The sequence below is a fragment of the Triturus cristatus genome, chromosome 4_2 (assembly GCF_964204655.1).
Source record: "Triturus cristatus chromosome 4_2, aTriCri1.1, whole genome shotgun sequence".
NCBI lineage: Eukaryota > Metazoa > Chordata > Amphibia > Caudata > Salamandridae > Triturus > Triturus cristatus.
In genome coordinates this window covers 46,333,489-46,356,348 of record NC_140586.1, presented here as the reverse complement: position 1 = coordinate 46,356,348, position 22,860 = coordinate 46,333,489, and the positions used below count along the sequence as shown (strand labels likewise).

General features: G+C 44.9%; 1 protein-coding gene across 1 annotated transcript in view; it reads left to right on the top strand.

The window, feature by feature from the left end:
- The first annotated feature begins 4,540 nt into the window (after nucleotides 1-4,540).
- RND1 (Rho family GTPase 1) overlaps nucleotides 4,541-22,860 on the top strand; it is a 37,403-nt gene continuing 19,083 nt past the window's right edge. The window contains exons 1-2 of the mRNA XM_085600401.1: nucleotides 4,541-5,167; nucleotides 21,267-21,354. Of these exons, the coding sequence (XP_085456527.1) occupies nucleotides 5,045-5,167; nucleotides 21,267-21,354 (211 nt within the window). The 5' untranslated portion in view covers nucleotides 4,541-5,044. The remainder of the gene's footprint in view (nucleotides 5,168-21,266; nucleotides 21,355-22,860) is intronic.

The window sequence follows — 22,860 nt, the reverse complement described above, 5'->3', positions numbered from 1 at the left end:
AAACAAGTGTGGCGACATGCATGTGTAATAAAAATAGCTGGTAATAAAAATGTATAAGTGAAGATGGGGTAGGCGAAGTACAATGGTGATACATAATTTCCGATATGGTGTATTCTCTTAATCACTCATGCGCAGGAGGAAGGGTAAATGTACTGTTTTCTTGTTATACCAATGTTATGTTGCATATTGTTTATGTTTAAACTCGATGGACATCACAACTACTGTAAACACACTAGACAGGACTCTGTGATGATTATTCGTGGTATGTAGCAATGTGCACAAGCCTGGAAAAGTCTACATGTGTTAATCGCAATATGTTGTTTGATGTACGACCAGACATGTGAAAAACCCGAAATTCAATAAAACAAATTAAAAAACAAAATAGTTCTATAGTACTGCTAATTTGGACTTGCAGCACAGTGGGGCTCAGGTACTTTCACACCTCTTAGCCTCTTTTGCATTTGCACGTAATCTCTCTGTTAATGAGAGAAAAACTAAAACCATAATAATGGGTGCTAGCGGTCTGAAATCCCCCCGGTCATTGGTCTATAATGGGGTAAATTAGAGGTGCAAAAGAGTATACCTATCTGAGAGTAAATATTTCAAACAATCTTTTGTGGACTCATCAAGATAAATTACAGTTATCTAAAATAAAGTCTATAAGCCTTGGCCTTCCGCAGTTTTTTTAATGCCCAGGGTAAGAGAGAAGTGCAATCGCTTTTAAAGGTGTATGACTCAAATGGAACCCCTGTAGCATGGTATGGTATAGAGGCAAGATCAGCGTCCTTCCTTAATAATGTACTTCGTATTGAATATGATCTGTGGAAGCGATACCTTGGTATTATTAGTAATTCTGGCTTGATTAAAATTATTCTTCTTGAGCTTGGTTTGCCTGGAATAAATTGTCGACTCTATTGCCAGATTATTCGTTATTTCTTTTAACTGTTTTGTAGCATAGAAAATGTGTTTTAAAAGTTCATATGGAGAGACCTTTCAAGGGGTAGGAATAGGTTTAATACATTCAGTAATATTTATTCCTGCAGCTTGAAACAGATAGATTTGAACTCTGACGAAGTGCTATCATGTAAGAATAGTAGCACTGTGAAGCTATGTTTGAAAAAAGTTGCCAAGATCAAAAAAAATCTGGATGATTTGTGCCACTGTTTACAGATAAAAAGATTGCAATTGGGCTGTATGTGTGCAAAGTGTGGTGTAATGCAATTTTATCTAAAGGCTAATATATGGTCCTTCGTACAAAGAATCTTTCTGGAATTTAAGTTTGGTCAAATACCGATCAGAGAAAACATATGGATTAAAAAATAGGAGAACCTATTTTCACGCAGGTTGTCAATATTTAGGTGCCAAGCAACAGTATTTAAGTCAGGTCTCGTTTTTTTCTGTCTGGGGTTTTTACATTTACAAAGAAAATTAATTTGCTCAGTTTTTTCCTAAATATTTAGTAGAAACACACGAAGAAGCACTGTATTTATTATTAAATCCACCTACAGTAAATGTTGCTATCGCCTGATGAAATTCTTTGGATCTTTTCTTGTATTGTAAGTAGTGGCTAATATTCTTCAAACATTCTTTTAGTGATTACTGATTAACATAGATGTATTTCAATTTTCTGTATTCTTTTAATCTTGTATTATATTTATTATTGTATACTCCTTGTATGTGGTCTTAAGTGCCGTCTCTAATAAGCACTGTTCTGCTTAGTAATACAAATAAGGTGCTTTCACATATTGGGCTTGAGGGTTCTGCCGGACCAGAAAGTTTTCTGTTTGTGTCAGTAAGATCATTGGTTGTGTGGGTATGGTTAATATTTTGTGTATGTGTTTGGTTGTATGTGGTACCGGTTAGCATTGTTTGTTTTGTATAGTCGAAGATCCACACCAATTCCGGCAGGCGCGCAACACCCATTGGGCTCACCGGGCTTCAGCACCCCCCCCCCCCCCCCCATGTGTGTCAGCCCGGCTGAGACAGCCTCACGGGCTGGCGTCCGTCTAATTGCAGCCGCACCCGAGTACTTCACACGTCTTTAAAAGACCATTTACTCGTTATGAGGCTTTTGTTGTGTTTTCACCCCTTCTTACAGCCACTCTGCCTATGGCTGGAAGACTTAGCCCCCCCCCCCAAATCTTTTTCAGCCCCCCCCCCCCCCCCCCCCCCGAAATTTGGCTCTAGTTGCCCGCCTGAATAACGGTATGCGCCATATGAACACTTGGTATGTGCAACGTGTTAGGCCCTCGGTCATTTCGCCAGCAGTATCCCTCTCCAGGCCTGTGATGTGCCCTCAGTTTGCCTCCGTCATTCACAAGCTTGTGCTCTGCCCTTCCTGTCGCACATCAACACTCTCAAGATCTGTGCTGCGTCCCCAGTATGTCCTCATTTATTTGTAGGTTTTCCCATAGGATACTTCAGAGCGCTAGTTGATATTTATTGTAAATGCAACAGAGATGACCACCAGAGTCAGACAAGTATCGCGAGGGCAATAAGTGCATTCATTGGCTTCAGCCCAGTGCTCTGTCTTTGTGATTCTCCATTTTGTGTCTTTGTTGACATGCAGAGGCAGGTGTGTTCGCCGCTAAAGTGCTGGCATTTACACCCCTCCCACAGTCCCACACACACCACAAGCTACACCCCGGCGGTCTCTCCAGGAACCAGCCAGCAGCGACAACTGGCCGTTTGTGAATCCTCACACCTTTGTCGGGAACCCTGGAGTCAGGGAGAGGTGAGAGGAGCAGATGGTGCCCAGGGTCACACCGGAGGCCGCCAGGGTCATGGGGGGGAGGGGTAGTGGGGGGGAGGACATAAAGTGAGGGAAGTTGCACCGTGATGGCATGCAGCGTAGGAGCCCTCACTGGCCCATGGGCGGGGTCATGAAAATATTCAGAAAGGGCCTGGGGCAGTGAGGAATATCGACAGAGGAATGGACACAACAGTGCAATATTATCAAAACTAAACAACTCGGTATCAACGAGTAGTTTAGGGTGTTTTATACTGCCATTTTGCTGTTTTACCTCACAGTCTTTGTTCTTCCTGCACTACCACCGACTGTTAGTTATTTACCTCAGGGCGCCTTCTGCTCAGCTCCTACCGGCTGTTCTTCAGCAGCGTCATCTAATGGCGACTTGTACTGTCCCCCGCAACCACTTATTTATGTCCACTAAGACATAACCAACTCGGTTTCCCTTGGAGAATGTGCGTATAAATGTAAACACAAGTAATTCTAAACAGTACAACCCTTTTTCTGGATGCATTTTATTGTAAAGCAAGTAGGTCTTAAATCTTTGGTTATCACTCAAAAATTCAAAATTAAATAAAGAGGCAGTCAAGCATCCCATCCACACTCTCACTCCCAGCCACATCCTCACTCACAACCACATCCTCACTCACAACCACACTCACGCGTAACCAGTCCAGTCACACATGAAGACACACAATCACATCCTCGCTCACGCACAATCTCTCCCACGATAGTATGCACACACCTCTACTGAAGCTCTCTTCTGTTATCCAACCTCCCACCTCCTCACAAACACACTGCTCTTCTCCCGCACACACCCTCAACCTGTTCCTGCTCCAATGCAGTGAAGTAAAATGTTTGGGACAGTAATTCCAGGAATGTACTGAGAATGGATGTACCACTTTTGAGAGGGGGAGCACCATTCCGTTACAGTCCACGGATGGAAGGAAACACCTTTCAGAAGCTGTTGCCATTGAAGTCTATCGGTGAACTGGATTTGCGAGGTTGTTGCTGTGACGTTTATGGGGTGAACTTCTGGGAGTGTTTCCACTCAAGCCTAAGGGAGTGAACCACTTTTGAGAGGGTGTTTCCATAGAACTCTTTATTTTATGCGTTTTTATATAGCGCGGACTTTACCCGAAGGTGTCAGAGCGCTTCACAATAGGAACAGTAATGATACATGAGGAGAAAATTACAAGTGAGCATGTTACAAAAGCCAACGTTACGTTACATGAGGCAATAGTGACAATTGTGCATGTATCAAGTCTATGAAAGTCGAACCAGTTTTAGGACGGTGATGCGATTGAATGAAGTCTATGACATCCATAGTGTGGAAGACTTTTGGAAGGGTGATACCACTAACACTAACGTCAATGCGACTGACCTAATTTTGGAAGGGGGGGGGGGGGGGTACCATTGAAGACCGTAGAAGGTATACTGTCTGATGGGCGGTAATGCCACTGAGCTCTTTGGGGGCTAAATTACTTTTGGGGTTATTCGGTTTGTAGGATGTGTGATATAGGGGATTTACGATCCCACGCCGACTGGTGAGTTAACGTCCGTTTTGCCATTACTGTAGGTACAATTATTTACCTCAGCTAGCGCCACGCGACACTCCTACACAAAAGAATGGCGGCACCTCTGGTCTCACGGTATGCAATGGAGGCATTAATGACAGGCCGGTGTGAGGAGGGGGGCGGCCCGCGCCTCTCATTGGCCGGCGACCTCGCCTGTCACTGCCTCAGGATTGGCTAGAGCCCTTTTGGGAATCCTCCTGCAGCCGCAGCCGCCACATTCCTCCGTGCAGGTCAGCAGAGCCCCCACCCCCAGGAGAGCCCGCGAAACAGCAGCAGAGCACGCAGCTAAGGCACCACCGCAGCGTGAGCATCACCAGTGCCTGAGCCGGTCCAACAGCGCGTGCACAGGCCCCCGAGAACAACCAGGGCGGACTGACTGCTGCACAGCTCCCCTGCGGCCCCGATAGAGCCCGTGCTGCGGCAGTGCTGCCCGAGCTTCCCCAGCCGCAGCAGCTTCAGGGCCCGAGGGCAGGCCTGAGGTAGCAGAGTCCAAACACCAGCAGCGGGCGGCCCTCGGCGCGCTGCTCCAGTGGCGTAGCCTGAGCACCCCTCAGATAGGACCCACTGCAGCGGGACAGCCTGGGGACCAGCAGATAACCCAGCTCCGCCACACTTTACTGCAGCCTCGGGACCCGCAGGGGCCTCACCAGATTCTGGGGTACCGCCATCAGGAGGCCAGACTCAGCACAAGGGCCCCTGCCCTTAGCACATCCCGAGTATGAAGGAAAGGCGCAGCCCTCAGGCCCCCGCCATTGTGAGGTGTAAGCTGGTCCTCGTGGGAGACGTGCATTGTGGGAAGACGGCCATGCTACAGGTGCTGGCCAAGGACTGTTATCCAGAGGTAAGTGTGCAGGGGCGCGTGTGCATGCAGAACATATTACCCATACATCTACCCTCCACCCCCTCTGACCCATCACCATAATCACCCTAGCCCGTCTGTAACAACATAATTTTAACCAGGGCGCCTTACCCCCTTAGACTTAGACCTCCTTAATCAGCCTCCTATTTAACCCGTCTGTAACCACACCGCTATACGCCCTTTTACTCCCTATGAACAGGCCACCTTACACAGGCCCCCGTTTAACCCCTTTGCAACCAGATCACTTAAGCCGGACCTGCGATGTGACCACCTTTATCAGACACCTTTAGCCAGACCTCCTCAACTCTTAACCCACCAAATCAGACTACCTTTAGATTTTAACACGTGTGTAACAAAACCGATTTACCCAGGCCTCTGTGCCCCTTAAGATCAGACCCCCTTGACCCCCTCTTTATTCCAGACAACTCCGGCATCCATGTCTCCTTAACCCCCTCTGAGTCCCCTTAAATCTCTTGAAACCAGACCACATTTTCCACCCCTGAAACTGGGCCAGACTTCTTTAACCAAATCTCCATTGCGCCCTAGAGCCGGACTGCATCATCTGTGTCCAGGCAACCTTTACAATTCTGTGTTTCCAAACCGCTTTAACCAGGCCATCTTGACACCATAACTAGAACACTTGAGAACTTTTGAATCCACACAGCCTTTACCTTATGGAGCCCCACTCCAACACTAAGAACATTTTAATCCTCCCTGTTCTAAAATCACCATCAACTAGACCCAGGCTGCTTTATGTCTCATGGGCTGAGCCCAGGCCTCCTCAGCAAGCCGTGGCATAGCCAGTGTGCCCCTCCTTTGGATGTAAGCCAGAAACGCCTTGTTGATCTGAGTAGAAGCTGCCTTAAAACCGAAAATAGGTCACTACGATGCAAACAAACACCACACAAGACATTATAGGACATTTACCACAACAATTACCCACACAGCGCATTCACATACATTCAGCAACATTAGCATTACCACACAAACCACAGTTACGCATTGCAGCATCACTACAATGCATTCATTCTCTGTGTGTATATATATATATATATATATTTGTGTGTTTTACTACTACTTAGCACTAACCTTCTCTTGATCCTAAAAAAACCTTAGTCCCCTAAACCCTTGCCATCCATGGACCTTAAAAAGCCCTTGCTACCACTACAAACCATTCATCTCTGAACGTTGACAACCCTTTGGCACTATCCATCCTTGAAAGCTTAAACCCCTTTACTATCCCTTTGGACTATCCACACCCGAACCCAACAAATCCCTTCTTACCCTGAGTTTTACAACCCCCCCCCTTACTACCTATCACTGAGCCCTACAACTCCTTAACCACTACCCATCCCTGAAACCTTAAACCCTTACTATCCCATACCACTACCCACCCCTGAAACCTAAAAACCTCTTACTACCCCAGAACTTCCCCCCTGCCCCTAAATACCACCAACCACAGTCTGCCCACACGGAAATTCCTAAATGCATTGTAAATGTAATGCGTTGTAACTTTCCTGGTTGTGATGGTAAATGCGTTGTAGTGATTTAAGACCAAAAGAAGTCCAAGATCTGAGTGTGAGCTGCCTTTAGGCCAAATAGTCTAGCATCCCTGTTGCTGTAAGGTCTTTGTGGTCTGGGTCCTGGACACCTTAAGGTCCACATTTTGTTTTTTTTTTTTAAAAAAAAAACCTACCACCAACTAAGTCTGTGATTTTAAAAGCACCAGGGCGCCTTCAGATCACTATTGTCTGAGCCCAGGTTGGTTTAAAATCTCTATGGTCCGAGTTTAGGCCAACTTAAGACCCTCTTGATGTAGCCCCTGATCACCTCAAACTCTCTGCCAGCATGCCGTTTTTCTTTAGTCTTCCCTCTGTATAGTAGATTGCTAACTAGGATGAATTGCACCAAGAGACCCTATGAGAGTGGATGAGTGCTTCCCGAGCAAATAAACATATTAAAATACCAGTAATCTAGGTCTAGGGCACCTTAAGTGTTCTGTGGGTTGATTTCTGCCACCTCAAATCCTGAGGACTTTTCCTAGTCTACCAAATTGGCCCATGATTTTGATCCAGGCCAGCTTCTCTGTGGTCCGAATCTAGGCTGCCTTAAATCCCAATAGTCTGGGGCCAAGCTGTCTTCAGATTCCAGTGGTCTTGATCTATGCCACTGTTAGTCCTTCATGGACTTTTTCTAAGCAGCCAAAATACCCCTATGGTCTGGAGCTATCCTATTTATGGTTTCGATTTACTGACTCTGAGGTGTTTTAAGACTCCCTCAGTCCGGGTTCAGGCCACCTCTTGTCCTTTATGGTCTTTTTTTCAAGTGTCCCAAAAGACACCAAATGTCTGGATCTATAATGCCCTAAGATCCATGTGGTCTTTATTTAGGACACTTTAAGATCCCCAGCCTGAGTCAAGGCTGCCTTAAGGACCCACTATTCTGAGACCATACTCCTTAAGGCATCTATGGCCTAGGACCAGGCTACTTTGAGGTTCTGTTGTCTAAGCTCAGACTGTCTCAATTACCCCACTGTAGGGTCCAGGCTGACTTACGGCCCACGTCACCCTATTTCAGGCCACTTTATTTCTTCCATGATCTGCATCATGCCTCAGTTAATTTTCTAGAAATATGGCTCCAGACCACCAAAGGAAGTACTGAAAAGCTCAAGGCAGCCTTATAACCCCATGGTCTGTGCTAAGGTCACCACGTCTAGGTTCCAAAGCTGCCTTTGTGTTCTCATGGTCGGGGTCCAGGCCCCCTATGTGTCTTATGGTCTCCTTCCACACTACCTTAAAATGCCCTTGATTTGGGCTCCAGTCTGCCCTAAGGTCCATGGGGAGAGGAGTTGGCCTAACGCTAGGGTGCTTGACCTCGGACCTGGGGAACTGGGTTCGAGTCTCGGTAATGTCGCTAAACATCCTGTGATTCTGGGCAAATCACTTAATCTCCCCGTGCCTAACAAAAAATGAATGTGTGTCCTCATGTAACGTAACTGGTGCTATGTAAAGCGCTCTGATACCTGATTGGATTCTGGTCAAGTTCACGCTATATAAAACTCTGCAAAAAAATAATAATAATAAAGGATAACTTTACCACTATTTCTAGTTAAAACATTGATGTATGCTGCCTTAGGGCCCCATAATCTGAATTCAGGTCATCTTAATGTTCCCCTGTGCCATTTTAGGCTGCCGTGTTGCCACTTGGTCTGAGTTTAGTCCTCCTTTATGCCCCGGGGCTAGCGTTGGACTACATTTACATACTGGTGTCCATTTTTCATCAATTTTGATTTGGCCATTTGTCTGGTGTAGCCTGAAATTTGGATCACGGCTAGATGTAGTTGATTGGGTGCCAGTTAGAGACTAAACTACTTGGATAGGTGAAGGAATTGGTGGATTTGTTTGCATCTAGAGGAAGGGCAGGTGATTGTTTCACATAGCCTGTGCCAGCAGTAATTTACTCCACAGCCCTTGGTCAGATTCAGGGTTGTGGAACAGAAGCAGTCTTTCAGGAAATATGTTAGGAAGAGGGGCCATTACTGTCATTTTAACTTGAAAATCTCTGCATATTGGGCCAGAGCAAGACCGTGCAAAGAGGGGTGCATTCAGCATGTCTAGTGGACAACCTTTACTCTTTCTGATTGTACAAATATTTATGCCTGATGCGTAGCGTGCAGCTCTGATGTTTTAATGTATTGCAGATTATCAGCACGGTTACTGAGCACTGACTTGAGTTGTCTTTGTCTCGATTCCTTCAAATTGAACATGCTGATAAATATTATCCACCTTTTATATAGTAACAGCTTTAGATGTGGGTCTGACATTTTGTGAAAGGAAAGAGCTTTGTAATGGGTACCTGACCTTTCAGTGAGTTACTGCATTTCTTGAGGTATTTTCTATTGCAAACTCCCCAGGGTTTATTTGTTTATGTGCTTTATTAGTAAAGTGGTGTAAGCTCTAGAGAACTGGGACTTAAAGAGGTGACTTAGTGGGGGTTGTGAGACATAGCCTCTTGAAGTTGATGTACGCCAGTACTGGGAGTTAACATACTTATCCAATGGTGGAGGTAGCGGTATGGGCATGGGTCTGATGGTGTCTCTTGAGGAGGTTGCTGGAATTGATTCAGATGGCAGACTGGGGGCATGATTAGGTGGTGATTTCTGTAAGGCGAGGTTTACCTGCTGGTCTGTGGGCATGTTCAGCTGGTTCTACTGAAGGGCCAGGTAGCTTGGATCTAGGTTCTGCATAGAATAGAGCCCGGACCCCCCCAAATAGTCCCCCGCCCCAACCCCTGACATCCCACAATTAACTTAGACAGAACCTAATTGTGGGTTGAAGAATGGCCATGTTTAATAACCGGAACCTGTGCAGCAACTTGGTACGCGTTTCCGATCGCACAGCCACATAGAAAGGCTCACAAACTTGTTTAGTTGCAAACTTAATTTATTTGTTGTAATCCATTCATCTAATGCTTTTCTTTCTTGTTTGTTATTGATATTCACAATTGTGCAATGTTTAATAACCAACAGACAATCACCTATTCATAAACATGACAAGATATTCTTTAAATACATTTTTAAAATTCAAACTTTACATTTTAATATTTACAGGTGTTACCATTGATCATAACCACCGGTTATGAATTATCTAATTATCTACTTACTCCAGCACCAAGGGGCCCTCTGGCTTGCCCCTCTTACTGAGAACCGCGCAACCCACCTGCGCCCTTGAGCGGTGAGCCCCTAGCTCTCGATCCTTGTCCGTCCTTTCCGGGCCCACCCCTCTACCACCAGGCTGCGAAGGAGGAGTTAGTGACCTGGCGCCCTTGCCTCCCCAGCCGGTGTCCCCAATCTCTCTGCGAGGAGCAAACCGCCTCTCCCCTCAGTGCTGGCCTCGGGAGTATGTAAGTAGGCCTCCCGTTACCCTGAAAATCCATGTTGTGTGGTCTTTTTTCCGCCCTAACTAGCCCCTAGAAACCTCCAAACCAAGGGACGGGCGGGTGGGAGATGAAAAGGTAACCGATGCCCCGGGAAGGAAGTCCTACAATTATCACATCCACTACTTAGGCCTAACTACTGCACCAGAGGGCAAGTATATATTTACTGTTCTTAAGTCCACATTTACTTACCTATACTTACTATGCAATATAGTAGTTTGGTGAAGTAATAGACGCAATGATGCTGTCTTGCGACATAACTAGTGCGATATAGTGACCCTCTCTTCGTGCAGCAGGTTCAGGTCAAGGCCTGGGGGCGGTAGTATAATGCAAAATGCTTTCATTTTGCACATTTGACGTATGCTGGGTGTTATTTTGAAACAATGAGTTGAGTATATTTTCTCTACTGTAAACGGCACGATGCATGGGGGGTCCACGCACGTGCTGCCCGCCTCAAACAACCGTTCTGTTTTTATTACTAAGTGACTTATAGAGGGGACTTTCAAGTAAGTAGTGTGTGTGTGTGTGTGTGTGTGCGCGCGCTTCTTATTGCGCGTGCTTCGTCCATTCATAGGGTGTTTTATACTACATTAAAGCTGTGAGCAAATACCACAAACCACGTCTCGCTTTGTCGAGGAGAGAGGCAAACACTGGAAGGTCGAGAAAGCTGATTTTGATAAGCTAAGGTTTTCTTTAGCATTCTGCTACCTGCTGCAAACAAAATTATCACCTAATGTGACGCAGAGTCTTGGAATCTACAGTGGCCAATGGGAAGACCATTTCCAAAAAGCACTTCTCTTCTTGACATTAACAAGAAACGAAGGTCTAGTGAGGCTCTGCAGTCCTGTTCTTGCCCATTAGGTGGTTCTGAACTTCCTGATGCTTCTTCTTACAAAAAATGTATGGAAAGACGAGAAGAGGTCTTCTTCTCGTAGGCCCTACCCTATGGAATATTTCTCTTCTATCTATTTATGATTAAAAAAACATTATTTTCAATCTAGAACATAAAACAGAAACCGCAGATGTCCAGAAAAAAAGAATTGACCAGTCAATGCATATACAAAATTGTTTATAAATCATAATGTAGATTTAAATTGACAATTATGCATATGCATTAATACATAGTTAAAAAAGAAATGCATACAATCATGGTATCACATGTCTCCCTTCTAGATATGATTGACTTCTGTGTCTCCTGACCTATCAAACTTCCACATTTCATGACCCTCTAGAAGCCCCCCAACATTTTGTCCAAGACCGGTGGGCATGTTTATTATTTTTGGCACAGAGCAGCTACCAAAGTTAATGCTCTGACTTGAACAAACGGACGTAAGCAACTCATAGCCATATTCTTTAAAAGCCCCGTTGCTGCTTTCATCCCCCATGCCCTGGTGCAAAACCAGGCTACCTAACCACAAGAACGACCTTTGCATCATGGTCTCCATGTTTGCACCTGCTTCAAGGAACCTTTATTCTTGATGCAAACCCACTCTGACTATATTAGTAGATCAAGTTTTCATGAAAAACTATTGATGCTTGCGGTGTAATGCCCAAGTTCCACCCACATAATGCCCCAAAGACTCAAAGTGGTGGAAAGCAGCACAAAATAAAAAACAAGCATTGGCATAGCCAATAGGTCGCGCCTTTGGGACCATACAAGTGTTTAGCCATGCAACAGTTAATGTTATTGCAGTAAGGATATTGTGCTGCATAACTAAATACTTATAAGGTCCCAAAGGCGAGACCTATTGGCTATGCCAATGCTTGTTTTTTAAGTTTTCTGTTTGAGAAGCAAAGAGAGGAATTGTGGTCTGCTGCTCCTTGCAGGTCATCATCTGTATGTTTGTAGCCATTCACAGCGGGTCGCAAATAGCGATTTGCCTAACAATTATTAGACACACAGATGATGGACGGAATACAGAGCAAATCAAACATTCCCCTGCCCCCCTCCCCCCAGTCAAGAGATCTGGGTTCAATCCATCCTTCTTTTTCTTGTCCCAGCCATATGCAAATCGGTCTTGACCCTGTGCCCCATGGGAACAGTCCAGCCTAAACTGCCAAGCCAGGTCCTCCCTGGACTGGAAATAAGCATCCTAGAACTGGTTTGGGGCATCACACCTCTTCAGCCTGGCTAGCTTGAATCCAGTGGCACAGTGAGCCCGGGACCCACGTCTGGGCATACCCGGTGCACTTAGGGCGAGAAAGCAAAAGACACACAGATGATGATCAGAATGCACAGCAAATCAAACATTTTCCCCCAGTCAAGCGATCTGGGCTAATAGTTATCAGACTGTAACACGACTTTAGTGGGAAAAATGCAAGGTGGGTTGTCACGGAGTACGTCTTTGCTAAGAAGATAATTTGGAAGGCAAAATTCAAATTCCTCAAAGGCTCGGGCACCAGATCCTGGAGACAATGGAATAGTTTGAAGGCCGAGGGTGTTATCCATCTCTGAGCTATCTAGGGGACATACAAAGCAGGCTCTGGTAACAGAATAAATACTGCCAAATGTGTCATGACCCGTACCGTAGGTAGCATGGGAATGATGGCTTATCTTCTCCCTTCCTTCTGGGCAGCCCCACTTGAGAGAGGCTGGAGCGGGGTCCAAGCCAGAAGAAGGGAGGCTGCATACAGCAGATACAGACAGCCCTTCAGCAATCTTACAATATATTATATGCAAACAGAGATGTGTGAATGCTTACTGCTTTTACTAAGGTCTCACAGCGCTGTAGGGCTTGGGTACCTTGAAGCTGCGGTCTCGAGGATGCCACATCCGTTTCCTGTTTGAGTAGGTTATTCACAAGCGTTAAGTGTGGTTGATAGATCATGATGGTTTGGGTGTAGTGCCGTTTGGTGTGTGTAGCTGGAGATCATTACTAATCGTGGTATGTGCCATATGGAATATTATGTTAATTTCCTGTCTTGAGGTTTGTGTACGAGGTAACAAGCTCGGGTGTCTTGTTGCAGTTCCCGGTATCCCTTTAAATCACTCTAGTTATGGGGTGGTGGGGTCCTGCTCTACTGGTGCCCTTGAGCTGTGTTGCACGTGCGCACATTGTTTTGACTGCCATGTTGTGACTGGCTGTATTTCTATTATTATGGTTGGGATGTTGTGATCTCGGTGGTACCCATCTATATGGGATATCTGAGCAGTGTTCTGCGTGGGCTCGGGTTTCTGTGTGAAAGGAGGGTACTCCAAGGTAATTCTTTGTCTTTATTCTTTTGGCCTTGTATCATGCACACAACCCAGATAAACAACCCCTCCTTCTGTTTGTCATAGACGAAATAGACACCAAGCCTCCAACAAGAATCGGGCAAAAACAGAAAAACTAACCACTTCACAGCTATTTGGCATGCAAAGTAGGCATAGGTGGTATGTACAGGAGACCGTGGCACCCATTACCTCTGTTTTGTCTAAAGTCTGAGCAGCATGGAGGACAGAACGTACTATGGGAGTTCAGCACTTACATACACAGGAATCTTTTTAACTGCTGCCACAGCACAGGCAGGTTGTGGGGCATGGGTGGCACACACAAGTCCCTGGGTAGTGCCACATGGGAGAGGTAATCAAAGACCACGATTACACACAGTGTTTCAGGTCTGTGAACCTACTACCATACTTCCAGTAATAGAGAATAAAAGTGAAGGTAGAGTGCTCGCGTTTGCTGCTTATTTTCCCCATCACCAAAAGTTTGGGGTGCTAATCTATGTTGGCATTGATGCACTTGAGTCTGTCCTGATCCTGCATTGCAAGCCCATTTGTAGTTAGACAAACTCCCCTTTACTCTGCATCAACAAGCTGAGAGGATTGTGGTCCATGGGCACAGCACATGGCAAGAGGTAGCCTATGAGTTTTCTCAGTGCGTTCGAACATTTGCATCCAGTTGTGGTTGTATTGCCCAGCTCTAATTGCCCCTTTTTACTGGTGTATGGTAGTGGTTGCTTTTCATCATCCAACTCTTTCCGGGGCAGCTTTTATACTTATGTTATGCAGGACGATCTACACTGTGAAGGCCATGTTGCACTCTGGCACCTTTGACGTGGGGGCTTCACTCAGAAGCATCATGAAAGCTATTAGAAGTGTAGGATCCATCCCAAAAACGTGTGTTCTTTGTTGTCTGGAAATGGCCGACCACTTAATCAAAATGGTCATTAAACCAGCCGTAGTAGCTGACTGGATTTAGGAATGCTGTGATGTTTCTCTCGTTCCTGAACGTAGGCCTCTATCTTGGCTGTTAGGGAACCCACTGCCCACCAACTTCCCGAGTAGGTGAGATGCGATTGGTCACATTTGTTGTGAGCTTTAGGTAACTTGGCTTTTAGGATATTAGCATGGCTGTGCATGGGTTTTCACAATGGCCTGTGCAGGGCTGGCTGTACGCAGCACTATCACCCAGGTAGGCTACTGCCAAGGTATGATAGGTTGGAAATACCCTGCTCACCAGTAGAGGAATAGTTCACTGGCTTTGGCGTTCTAAAAGCAGACAAAGCGAGCTAATAAAACGCGCATTGGATCTGCAAGGCACACTCCTATAGGATCAGTAGGCGTTCTACTTGATAGAATGCTATTAGTCAATGCAAAGTCTGAGGGCACCCCATGCGCCATTGTGGGCAGACACTGTGAAATTCTAGAACTCTTTGGGCTCCCCAATGAACCACATTTCCAACAACCCATGTTCTCCCTCCATAATTAGTCTCCTTGTAAGCCTTTTATTTCATTGGTATTGGTCTTTTTTGTCCATTCTAAAGGCACACTCTTGAACTGATTGGATTCAGGGCAGGCTCCAGATGCTTTACTAGGTCACTTGGGCATTTTATGCCCTGTCCATACCCGTCCACCGAAATATCTTTCAGAAAGTGGTAAGATGCCCCTTTTTGGTCAAATGATCAGCGTCCGTGCTGACGAAAGGGGCTGCCTCTTGCTGGCTCGCAAAAGAGTTGTCTCACCTTACTGACGTCAGAGGTATTACAGATCATACACTTAATTAGGATTGTATCGCTGTTAGTGGCTGCTCAGGTGTCAATTAAAAAAAGTCCGATAGGCCGTTATAAAATTGTGTAGAATATTTTTCTCCCCTCTTTAAAACTCCCAGTTTGAAAAATGTGGTTATGCTCCTCTTTTAAAGTCGGTGGGTTTCTAAAATGGAACACTTATTATGTATTTTTTTTTTTTATCGCAAGCATGTGCCCCAGAACGAAAAAGTAAAAAATATATATACTGCTACAACTGCAAACCATCACTGATATAGTTACTTTACTAGTAATGTTTTCCCATAATAAGCCTTTCAGTTGCTCCATGCATTTATCATTATTTGTGAAGGAGGGAGGAGTAAATTACTACCTACCCGAATTGCATGAAGCTACTTTAAAAATAGAAAATAAATCACAGGGCATCAGAAGTGCAAATCAAATTAATTGCTGGCATGTAAACTACTTCTAAAACAGAAATGAGAGAACGCACTTTTAACCAGCTTTGTCACTGTGTAAAGAGCAATTTTTAGTTGCGGCGAACAACTTACACATGCTTATGCAGTCGCTAAAAGTGTATGGGGCCAATGGGCAAATTGGGCAGATTCACTGCTCCATCATGTAGTGGGCAGAAGCAAAATATGGATGAAGTCTGTTGTCCAAAAGCCCTAATATGGATGGATGTATGTATATCCAGTATTATTTTTTTTAAATAAAAATAATTGTGTCGATGCTGGTGAACCTGCCTCCAAGTCCAGACCTAAAACCCTTCATTAGAAAAATATTTAAGACATGTGGAGATTATGAAACTTCGCTAAACCACCAAAGCAGAAAACGAAATTATAGTTTACAAACTTCTGCAGGCATTTTACAAATGAAAGCGATGTTGAAGTTACAATTGAAATGGATAATTTGACTACAATGATAAAGGTTGTTCCACAGCTCTGACACACTGTTCCAATTCAACAAATTCCAGGTTTACAATGAATAAAAATTCCTCGATGTGTTTTTCTAGTGCCAGGGGAAATTATCAACGCGAATGTAGTATTTTAAACAATGTAGTTATAGCAATTGTCTCCTGGTCATTGGTGCATGCACTCCTGGTTCATGCCTGCGGCAGTGACCGGTGAGGGAAACGGTCCCCACGTCTCCCTTGGCCATGCAGCAACAGTGGCTAATGGCCAGGGACAGGCTAACTGGCCCTCGAGACCCGCTTTACTACTTTTGCCGTTGAACTTAAAAGGGTCTGAGTAGAGTCCAGACCCTCCGCTAAGTTCAAACGCTGATATCTGCACAGTGCTTCTGAAGGTATCTCAGAAGAGTTGGATTTCCTACATCCAGGATGAAAGATCCGTCAGCTGACCTTGCTTTTTATCTGGCTAACATGCACTGCGTCGATGTACATGTTAACAGATAAAAACATATTACACAAAAAGTTAATGGAGAAGTTACAATATCAAATTGATTTAGAACACGAAGTTAGCATGACGCTGTATACTATTGGAATGTAATCTTTTTAGACAAAAGAACAATGTACATATGTATAGAAGAACAAACGAAAAAGAATAGAAAGGAAAGAAGAAGAAACATAAAAAGTAATGAAAGATAGCGAAAAGGAAAAAGAAAATTGAAACCTTGTATTCCATAAATAATTAAATAACGAAAAATGTATTGTTCGTCTGTAGTACATCCCGATGTGCTTGTTCAAATCGGAGGTGTCACTTTGCCTCATAAGTCTCCCTCTGCAGGGCTATTTATCGTGCGCTCTCCTCTCACTGTGCACGCCCTCTGCTCCACCAGTGTCCATTGGTAAATGAGGGGTTCTGTCAGCAGCCTTCCACAATCACCTTCGCTTTTGTCCCGCATTGGAAGCAGGAAAATCCGTACAGCAATGATGAAAAGTGCTGTAGTCTGACTTCTGCTTCATGTACACTGGTAGTTCAGCAAAAAACTATAACCTACCGTCCTGGGCGCAAGTGATTTTAAGCAAGGACCAGGCTGCACTTCCAGCCCAAAAATGGGCAGAAAGGATTAACGAATAGTTAGTTGTTAACTAGAATTTACTATGCTCTACAACATCTCGGAAGGAAGGCAGGTAAGGCTGTACTTCCTGGCAAATGTTTTAAATGTTTACTTTATTGGAATAGTTATTACTTTTTCAGCAGGTTAAAGCTGAAAACTCTTGGCTTGGAGTTTATTAATAGGCAGCTAGCTACACGAGGTAAAATTCAAGCATCTGTGATGTTCTTTGTTGAAGATTCTCTCGAAAAAAGGTGCATCTTAACGGAGCCACATGCACAATGACTCAGCCCTGGATCAGTTGAAGCTCCATGGTTGAAGGTATAAAAGTATATACATGTCGTCCACCTTCATGCTGTTCTATGGTCCAACCTGTTCATTACCAGTGGAATAGCTGAGAGTCCTGGGGGCATTAAATAACACCATTAGGATATGAGCCAACAGAAGCCCAGTATGCCTGCATTGTCTCAGAACTTCTGACCAAAACAGTATTCTGCCCTTTGTGCCTTCTCCCCATGCTATATATCTGCCATATCTTACTGATAGGCGTAGGTGTACAAGGTGCTCTTGAAGGTTCCAGAAATGCTATTGGCAGGAAAATGAGCAGGACCCTCTGCTGCTTCACTCAGACTCCAGAAGGCACTATGCACCACAACATCTGAGCTATTAGTGGCAAACCTGTCAACTGTCTGCTGCTCATGTGTGAGAGAGAGCCTGTTGTAGGAGGATTTACCAGAACCTGTTTCGGAGGACAAGCGGAGGAGGTACGAGTGCAAAGACAATGCTGCAACGTAACCATGCCATGGAGGGTTCTGATTGGCTTCCTGGGGCAGGGACTGGTCATCAATTCACCCACACCCAGCTCAGCAGTCCATCCAAACCCCGAATGACTGTAGCAAATTTCTTCATCATCGGGTCCTCCGTGCTCTAAATGCAACACCAGTATACCCTCTCTCGGTGCTGGCCATGTGCTTTGTGCATTCTGTATGGACACCACTCATCTGCCAAGACAAAACACTGCTACCATTTGTTGAGGTGGCAGGGTAGGTTCCAGATTGATTATAGGCCCTGACAGCCATTCTTCAGCAACACACTAGCTACCATGGCAGACTCCATAAGGATGATTTTTTTTTCCAACCACTGTGGGACATGTTGCCGTATGTAGCACAGTAATCTTGCAAGAGATTATCACCCTCACACCAATAGATCAACAAAAAAGGAAAGAACGCTATCTCAGGGTGACTAATGGTAGAACGACTACAACTGTCATGGTACAAGCAGTAGTGAGCTGTAGGCTTGGCAGGAAGTGTTCTTGCAGCAGAGAAGATCCTTGAGTCCACTGAGGGCATTGTGTATGTGCTAGAATGCCAGATGACAGACAGAACACCTTACCTGGGTGCGATTTCCACAGTTCAACACAGTGTGACTTAAATTGGTTGTGAAAAATCAAACTTTTGGATCATCTCCGGAGGTTCCATACCATTCTTTTGATGAAAAGGGTGTGTGTGCAGCTGTTCGGACTGATATCTAATCCTTAAAGCAGCACAACACAGAAGGCCTCTGGTCTCTCACGTAGGCCCCTAAAAGAAGAGTCACTATGTTCGCAGACATGGTAACTGCCAACTGGAGGGAGCAAGTCTTGAAAGTGACCATCAAAAAACCTGTGATGCTGGGTGGTGGCTGACTCCTGTTTTTTTTTTTCTTAGACTAGAACCCAGGTACAATAGGCCAAAAGATAGTATATCGATATTAACTGAGTTAGCTGTACCCAAGGTTTTAGTAATGTTTAGCTTTTGGAATATTAAAAGTTAGAATTTTACAGTTTTGTTTCAAACGAAATGTTTTTTTTTAAATTTTTCATGCTAAAGCATTTTTGGAGGTCACACTTTTCTAGTTATGTTTTGAAGGTTTATCTTGCTGGCAGTATTTGTCTGTAAGTAGCCAATAGGATTATACATGGAGTAAGGCATTCATTGTAGATATTTGCGTGGACCCTGAAGGTTACAATTTTGAATCCCGGCGGATTCACCCAGGCTCTTCCTCATCCACAGTTGATAAAATGTGTAGCATTCAACACCTACCATTAGTGCCCAAAGTCTAGACAAATGATAGTTTGCTCTGTAGGTGTAGTAATTATTGTTATTGATCTGGGTTTAGAAAGCCCTGGGCCCTGTCTCTGCCAAATCCAACTACGGTAATCCTGCACAAGGATTAAAACCATCTTGCTCTCCATTTGGTTGAGGGCCGTGGGCAATGCTGCTCTGTTAAGTGTGTGGCAGTAAGAATGAAATGGGACGTGCAATTTAATACAGTAAAGAAACCACCAAAAAGGGTCCAGCACTCGCAACTCAAAGAAGAGTGTAAGAAATATAAAAGTGGAATACCAATATACCCTGCATATACAGCACCTTACGAAAATGTATTCACCTATACCGTCATTGAAAATGTAATACACTTTACGCTATTATCTCAAATGAGCTGTCCAAAGTCGAGATATTGGAAGATACCGAACTTCTTTAGGTGAGCGCCACAGCCTTTAGTGATTAGGGATACCTTGATTGGAACCTTCCAGATTCACCGTGTGTGTGGTTAGTGAAAGCCATGGAACGGAGAACAGGGAAAAAAGTGGGTGCAACTGATGAAGGGGTCTGCCTTGGAACTTCGGGTGCATGCTGGTTGTTTGCCTATTTACAGAGGGGATTTCATGACCTTAAACTGAACGCATCTCTTAGCTGTTTCCAATGAAAGACCTGCTTCTTCTGCACTTACTTTCAAGGTAAACCATCGGCCCACTGGGCTCTGTGTTATAAATGTATTGTCTAGTGCTCAACTACACTACTGTGCCTTTGTATCACTCTTAAATTGCACAGACCGATTCCAGTGTACCTGTATTTTTAGTTTGAGAGAGTGAAGTGTAGTACGATCTATACTAAAGTAAGTGGGAACAGACACTTGACCTGGTCTGGTTGTGGCATACATGAGGATGATGATGCTGCTACGCTTGCAATGGGTTACAGAAGTATGTGAGATGACGTGTGCACTTCATGCAGCATTTACAATACATTCCTCATCTAAAATGGACCATACGGTCCTTTTACTTTAATGGTGGCCGCGCACCTTTCTTTAGACGCTGCTCGCTGTATTCAGCTTGCAGCAAGCTGCGTCTAAAGAAAGGAGCGCAGCCGCCATTAAAGTGAAAGCGCAGCATGTGTCGCTTTTACAAAAATAAAATGTTTGTCAACTGGACAAACTAATGCTTATTTTTAAGCGCCCCATATCACGCTTTCACTTTAATGGTGGCCTCGCACATTTCTTTAGACGCCATTAAAGTGAAAACGTGGCATGGGGCGCTTTTGCAAACAAGCATTAGCAGTGCAATAGGTATCGCATTCCCGAGAGTTTAAGCTATTGCCATTGTAAAATGCCTTGAATATACCTGTATTCAAAACCAACACCTAAATAAAAGGCATTGTCATTTACAATGCCAATAGCTCAAACTCTCGCAAATGCGAGACCTATTGCAGTGCAAATGCTTGTTTTACCTTCTGGCTCCCATTGTGTTGTCTTTCCTCTGGTGTTGGTATGAGGAGAGTGGCGATGGTTGTTCATCTGGTGGCAGTGTGTTCCTCTAGTAGCGTTGGCAATGCTGGTGTGTCCCTTCAGTTGAGGTATGCAAGTGAAGTAGATGCCCCATGGATCTCCCCTTTTCTTTGTGGTGGACTACTGTCTCTGTATCTCTGTGGTGCCTCTCTACCAGCCTATGGTGGAACTTGTGCTTCTGTGGGAGTTTCTGTATCCTGGGCTTTGCTCCTTCTGTGTTAGTTACACTCCACTGCCTGCCTTTTGGGAGTTGGCTGATTGATATACATTGGCCTACCTTCTGGGTTGCCTTCCAAAGCTTTTGTTGATGGGTCTCTGCCCAACTTTGATGGATCATTGTCTCTTTGTAGCTGACCGCTGTCTTTCCCTGGCAGATATGCCGCTCCCTCTCAAGGCCGCTACTGCTTTTTCTGTATTTAATCTCCACTGTTCTGCCTTTTGGGGGTGGCTGGTTGGTGTCAGCGCTGATATTCTATGTGATTCTGTGTTCTTTTCTTGTTGGCCGTGTGTTGCTGCAGTGGTGTCAGTCATTGCTTTATGTGTGTCTCTCTGTTTCCAGACATATGTCCCTACAGTGTTTGAGAACTACACAGCCTGCCTGGAGACAGAAGAGCAGCGCGTAGAGCTCAGCCTCTGGGACACCTCTGGTAAGTCCAGCTTAGCCCTTTCAGATGGGGGCTGCTGTCTGTGCCCCTCCATTCTACACACAATCATTGAAGTCTGGTGGTCATGCTGCCCATCTGCATTCCTCCATGGTGGGCTGCTGCCAGTGTCCTTTCCTTTTGTACGTTTCTTTAGCAGGCGAACTGCAAATGGCCTTCTTCCCTTTCTGCATTCTATAGAGTAGTTTTTCAAATCTGCTAAACATGGTCCACCACGGGCCTCTGTGTACGTGAGCTGTGGTTTGGAGATGTTTGAGGTCAGTGTTGGTCTTGTGAAATGTTTTACCAAGGTCTCACTTATTGTATCTCGCACAAGTGCGCACACACTCAGCAGTCAGTGGTTGTATGGAAGCACTTGACTGGTGGGGGGGGGGGGGGGCAGATTGGCAAAGTATTGGTGAATGATGCCAACAATCTCTTGATGGGGCAAATAAGAGATCAAGGGTGCAGCCAATGAGTGGCTGGGACAAATGATGTGGTTAACAATATGTGGGTGGTCAAAGAAAATGGGTGGATGGTGCAAAGCTAGGCAGATGTTGGCAAAAATTAGCTACAAGTGCAAAAGATGTGTGGATTGGACTGAAAAATAGATGGATTGGAGAAGCCGGGACTACATGGGAACCTACTCAGGTTTGCAGCGGATGACTCTTGAATTCGAAGTAAGACTATGCGTGCCCCAATGTTGCTCCTATGGTGTAAACTCTACAGAGCACCCGAGCCTCGATATCTGCCAAGGACCTAAAATCATTGTAACTATTATATAATCCACACTTGTGCATGCTTTTAACCCTTCGCTCCCTACGTAGTCATGTATTTTACATTTACTAACTAACATAGGAGCACCTTGCTTTCTTAAATTACACTACAAAAATCATGCTCACCAGCGCACTACGCGCTTCAGACCACTAGGCACTTTTCTTAGTATCCCCCGTAAGCGGCACAGCCCTTAGACTGCACAGGGTGCCAGCGCCATCCTCCACGGGGCTCCGTGGGCCAGGCACCACCTTTTGGAGCAGTCACCATCCGGCCCCTAATAACACGCTGGTAAACAGAATAGCCCATCCACGTAAGGTGCTGCATGTATAGATTTTGCTGCATGCCGCCATTAGCATGGGCTACATCACTGTAGTAGTCATTTAGACAATGACTACAACGTAATCCATATGCCGCTAAGATTGCATCTTATGTTGCGATACCATATGTTTTGTCTTGTCTTCTTCTCCCCAACAGGAATTTTTCATTTTTCTAGTGTCAGTGAGCACGCTGACATTTATACCACACACCTTAGCGTGTGTGTTGTTACAGCACAGGTTTCACGTGGCATCCTTCACCTTTGCCACTCACTTTTCACTCACCTGGTCCTGAAGAAAGCCCTTTTAATCCTTTTAACGGGCTGAAACATGTAGACCGCCACACATAGCCAAATAAACGGTAATAATTCCTGATTAGTTGCACCACACATACTGATTATAAACATATCCTGAGCCGCCA